The following is a 5,375-nucleotide window of genomic DNA, read 5'->3' as shown; positions in this document are numbered from 1 at the left end:
TTATATGCTCGAGTATTAAACAAAGAGTCTACCAGGGGTGTGCTTGTTGTCGATTTCTCTGGGTTTGAATTCTTGACTTGTTTCACTCCTTTAGTAGCCGTAGACTTCAGAGGGGGATCCTTCTTTCTGTACCTGCTACTCTGACCATCGGGAAAGCCTGGCACCTTTTCCATTTGATCATCCTCCGGTTTTTTCCCTTCACTGTGTTCCTCTGACATCTCGAGAGTAGCTAGGATATTGAACCTGTTCTTGTCAGTTTCACTAGATTGGGCACTGTTCTCTGGAGTATGCCGTGTGTCTGCCCTTTCCAGCCTCGGGTTGGTGCTTTCATCCAAGCACCGAAAAGTTTGTCTTCACGCGCTTGGTTCACACATGTTTGCTCACTTGCTTCTTGCATCTGAATTTTCACTTTCTCTACTACATTTTCCGGCATGGTCCTCTACTCAGTAGGGGGCGTAGAAACCAGGTTGGGACCTTGCAACTTTATCGGGCATGTGGCTTCCAAGTGACCATATTTGCCACAATGGTAGCATATTGTAGGCAGCCCTTCATACTCTACGTATTGGGTGATCCCGTCGAGTTTCAACTTTGAGATTAATGGTTTGGTAAGGTCAAGTTTCACTACTAATCTTGCAAACCTGGCCTTGTCAACCCCTTCTGTGTTATAGTCTATTTTCAAGACCTGACCAATCACATTTCCAATTGCTCTCAACATGCTTTTATGGTAGTAATGGTATGGTAGCCCCGGCAGTCGTACCCAACCGAAGACCTGCTTTATTTCAAGGCTGGAAGGAGATAGCGAGGGTTCCCAAGGGTGTACCATTAGATATTGTCCTAGCACCCCCCAAGGGCCGCCCAGCATAGCTTTCTGATAGTCATAAGCATTTTCAAATTTAACCATGAAGTGGTCTTCTTCAAGCTCAGTCAGTTTAAACTTACTAGTCGCATTACACATGCTAGTGATCTTCCCAAGTAGAGTTTCTTGGCATATGTATCGTCCCAAAAGTTTAACAACAACTGCGTATTGCATGCATTGGTACATGTACTCTTGGATCCGTTGTGAGAATGTGATAGAAGGAATAAGGTTGTCCAATGCTACAACCACATCATCTTGTTCAATCAATATGTCTTCTCCGCTAGTAGCACCCTTCTTCTGGGTCACTGTATCATGTCCTAGGAGTTTTTCTTTGAATGTGGGCGCGACAAGGTGCTCTTCTGCTGCTGTTGTTGCCTCCATGGCTTCATTTTCTGGCCGTGAGATGCATTGCTCTGGCTGGGTATCTAACCCATTTCCATTTCCTTCGACGAAAAGTTGTCTCTGTATTCTGAGCCTGTCACTGGTTGTCTTTTCACGGTCCACAATGTCCTCTGTGTCCATACTAGCCACTTCTTCTCCATTGTCTTTCACCGTTACTTTCTTTGCTGTTCTTTCTTCTTCAGCTAGGGGGGAACGGCCTCCCTTTTCCACGAGTCCTATTCCCATTGTTTCCTCCATTTTCCTGTCATGTGTGATGTCACTCTCTGTCCTCCGCTACAGTGGGCAGCAGAGTCCTCACTCGCTCTTCCCCTTCGCCGCCTAGTAGCGGCAGAAATGTGATGGCGCAGTCTCTAAGAGAGAGCCTCTCACTCTAACGTCTCTCACCCAAACCTTTTTTTTTTTGTCACAGAAGCATCTTTTGGGTTGAAAGAATCTAACTAGATTTTCAAAGACAACTGCTGGTTTCCGGCCACTTGTCACGAAGCGGATGGGTGACCTTCTGTTTTTTGTTTTTTTTACATGCTAAAGTTGCTGAAATGTACTTGAGGGTTTCGTTGATCTGCTACTTTTGGTCTTAACAGATATACTAACGCATTTTTTATTTTAAAAAATCATTGGAAAAATTTGGCAACAGATTTAGGAAAATTTAGTTCTACTCGTGTATCCAGAACCGTGATAGTTATCAATCCTTACATTCTAAGTTGTCAACCACTACTCTTTCAATTGTCAATACAAATTAAAAAAAAAACAGAATGGTAATTTGGTAATTAAATAAATAAAATTTATTGTAAAAGGTCCTTTAAGACTTCAGAATAATTTCATGATTTTAAAGGATTTTTTTGCATTTAATTCTCTTAGATGGGACTTAATTACAATTCTCCTTTTAATTTTTATAACGAGACTATGCATCAAAGCTAATCAAATATTTTTTAAGAAAAACATGTTATTATAAGCTTACAATAAATATTATGTGCGACTTTTAAAACACGAATATATTGTGCTATATATAACAATTTTTCTCCTTTTTTTAAAAAAAGGAAAACAATGTATATCAAAGAAACGACGTATATATATTTTTTGGATGTAATAATTAATATGCTATTTGCTCCAACTAAACCAAATAAAAAAAGAATTAAAATCGCCCCCCTTTCCCTGAGCACGCACAACGCCTTTCTTTCTCTATTCCACTCCCATTGTCTATACGTCTGTCTTTCTAATAGCTGTACTTTGTTTATCTCTTCCGCACCTCCACGCCCTTCTTCGGACCCACGGCCCCCTTCAGTCTCACCGCACGCGCGCACAAAAAAAAAGAAGGATTTGGAGCAATCAGCTGCCCGTCCATTTACATTTTATACTTAATCTCTCCGAACATATATATTTTTTTAATTTTTAATATAAGACCTAATTATTAAATTAGTTTTGGTCTTAATTATAAGATTTATTTTTTATATTTATTAATTTTCTCTAAATTATTTTTATGGATATTCTTTCAATCACAATCAAATAGGAGAGGAAGAGAGAGTATTAATAAAGATGATTATGGTATTTTAGAAAAAATGTGTCACATTTCTTACAATTAAGTAACTTACCTAATTTTCTTCATTTAATCAAATTAATTAAATAAGTCTTATATTAAAGATCGGAAGAATAGTATGGAATGGTTGGTAAATGCTGACGGTTAAAAAAAAAAAGGCTGGTAAAGTAGTAAGAGATGGGAAAACAAGTATCAGAATTGAGAGTAAGGTTGTCAAACTCGCGAATTTAAACAAACTCGTGATGATGATATAAACTCGGATCGTAAACTCAAACTGTGAACTCGTAAGAGTATACTTTTATTAATAAACTGATATTAAAAGTATATAATCAAATAATTAATATATATAAGAAATAATAACAATTTCATTTAAATATATTTTAAATTTAAATAATTGAAATTATATCCATCAATATTTATAATTTATCATATTCAAAAAAAAATTTCTATAAAATTCATATATAAAGTCACTAAATATAATCAAATCCAAAAATTTATCACGAGGTTAAGAACGAGTTGACACGATTTTGTAAGCTAAAAAACGTAAAAACAATGAACTCGATAAATAAACTTGTAAGTTTAACCGAGTTTACAGTTATTACGAGTTTAAAAACGAGTTGATACGATTTTGTTAACTGAAAACATAAAAACGTTAAACTCGGAGAATCAACTTGCGAGTTTTACAACAGTAATTGAGAGCTTGTTGTTTTTACAAGTGATGCCAAATCTCCAGGACCCTATGTAATAATTCTCCCTTCATTTTACGATTAAATTGAGTAAATAAATATCACACACTCTCTCTTTAATTGCAAGCCCCCTCCCGTGATTTGTGTCCAATTCATCAGAAGTTACATCTCTTCCACGACTCGTGGGCCATTTTTACTTCCAAACAAAATAATATAACTATAGATCCCCCGTGTGCCATGTTCAGCTTTCCCCTAATAGATCCCTTGATGGCATGGATTCAATTGGACAAAGAAGATACTGAAAAGCATAAATAGCAGAAAAGAGTCCAAAAGGCAAAAAGGTCAATATATGATTGAAACAAAGCAGGTGTTTGCATTTATTGATGGAATCATATCCTCGTATGCACCTTGGGCTACCTCTGATATAGCTACCTCAACCTTTCTGACATTTTCCCCTGATAAAGTTTAGCTTATATCGGAGTACAACACACTCATTAAAAACTGACGAAACAAGGTCAATCCACAAAACCCCGACTCTTTCTGGAAACTAACGACACAAATTCAATCGAACCCAACCAACGACCTTATCGTATGGATCAAACCTGGAAGATCCGGGCAGTAAAAGTTTGACTGAATTGCCAGTGCACGATGGTCCAAGAGGTGGACGTACGTCCTTCGCCGTCACTGCCCGTGACCGTAAACGACCATGACCGTCCCCACCAATACTGCGTTTGAGTGCCAGTTTTGATCTCTGCTTCAGCTGAGGGTGGCTGGCCGCTGACGTCTTTCGCAAGAGCATAGCGGAAGTTAGTGGCCGTGAAGAAGATGGATAGGCTCCCAGAGTGACACCGTTGAGGGTCTTTTGCGCACTTTATCTCCACGCATGCTCCGCAGCGCAGCTCAAAGTTGAATGTCGCGGTGCTCAGGGCCGCCGTGCTAGAGCCGTACCCTTGGCTGTAGACGTTACCGTGTCCACAAGCTCCCCCTGCGCAACATCCACAACCTCTGGTGATTAAGCAGAAATGAAAGGGACGTTAACCAAAAAAAGAAAGCGTCGATGAAAGAGGAGATGCAAACCCATACCTGAGGCATCAGTTCCTCCATGGATGTTAGCATGAACACTCTGCCAAGGATGCCCGGGGTAAACTCCTGGGATTCGAACATCGGGCGTTAAGGCGAAGGAGGTGAGAAATGCAAAGAAGACCAGAGAAGCCTTTCCCATGAGAGAGTCAAGGAAGCAGAAGAGACTAGAGAGAGGCTCAGGGGTAATCTGGCTTGCGGGGCATGGACTATGGAGAGAGGAACGGGAGGGTTCTATTTATAGCTGGGGATGGGGCCGGGATGTAGAGTGCAACCATTCTCAGAATTCTAAGAGATAAGAGGGTGGGGCCGAGATGTTGAGTGTCACCATCTTCAGAATTCTTACCTCGGGGTGTGGAGCATCACCATCTTGAGTGTCACCATCTTCAGAATTCTTACCTCGAGGTGTCGAGCGTCACTATCACCACCATCTTCAGAATTCATCCCTCAGGGTGTCGAGCGTCACTATCATCACCATCTTCAGAATTCTTCCCTCGGGGTGTCGAGCGTCACTATCATCACCATCTTCAGAATTCATCCCTCAGGGTGTCGAGCATCACTATCATCACCATCTTCAGAATTCTTCCCTCGGGGTGTCGAGCATCACTATCATCACCATCTTCAGAATTCTTCCCTCGGGGTGTCGAGCATCACTATCATCACCATCTTCAGAATTCTTCCCTCGGGGTGTCGAGCATCACTATCATCACCATCTTCAGAATTCATCCCTCAGGGTGTCGAGCATCACTATCATCACCATCTTCAGAATTCTTCCCTCGGGTGTCGAGCATCACTATCATCACCATCTTCAAAATTT

The 5,375-nt window shown here is 40.5% G+C and overlaps 1 protein-coding gene across 1 annotated transcript; it reads right to left on the bottom strand.

The window, feature by feature from the left end:
* Positions 1-4,074: 4,074 nt before the first annotated feature.
* On the bottom strand, positions 4,075-5,002 carry LOC114753548 (expansin-A4-like). Its single transcript, XM_028942231.1, has 3 exons — positions 4,905-5,002; positions 4,556-4,767; positions 4,075-4,463 (listed from the first exon to the last, which is right to left on the bottom strand). Exons 1-3 carry the CDS (start codon positions 5,000-5,002, stop codon positions 4,075-4,077), a joined length of 699 nt encoding a protein of 232 aa, XP_028798064.1.
* Between the last annotated feature and the right edge of the window lie 373 nt (positions 5,003-5,375).

Source organism: Neltuma alba, unplaced genomic scaffold (genome assembly GCF_004799145.2).
Source record: "Neltuma alba isolate B1F8T4 unplaced genomic scaffold, ASM479914v2 tig00007973_pilon, whole genome shotgun sequence".
Lineage (NCBI taxonomy): Eukaryota > Viridiplantae > Streptophyta > Magnoliopsida > Fabales > Fabaceae > Neltuma > Neltuma alba.
This window is presented reverse-complemented; position numbering and strand designations above follow the sequence as displayed.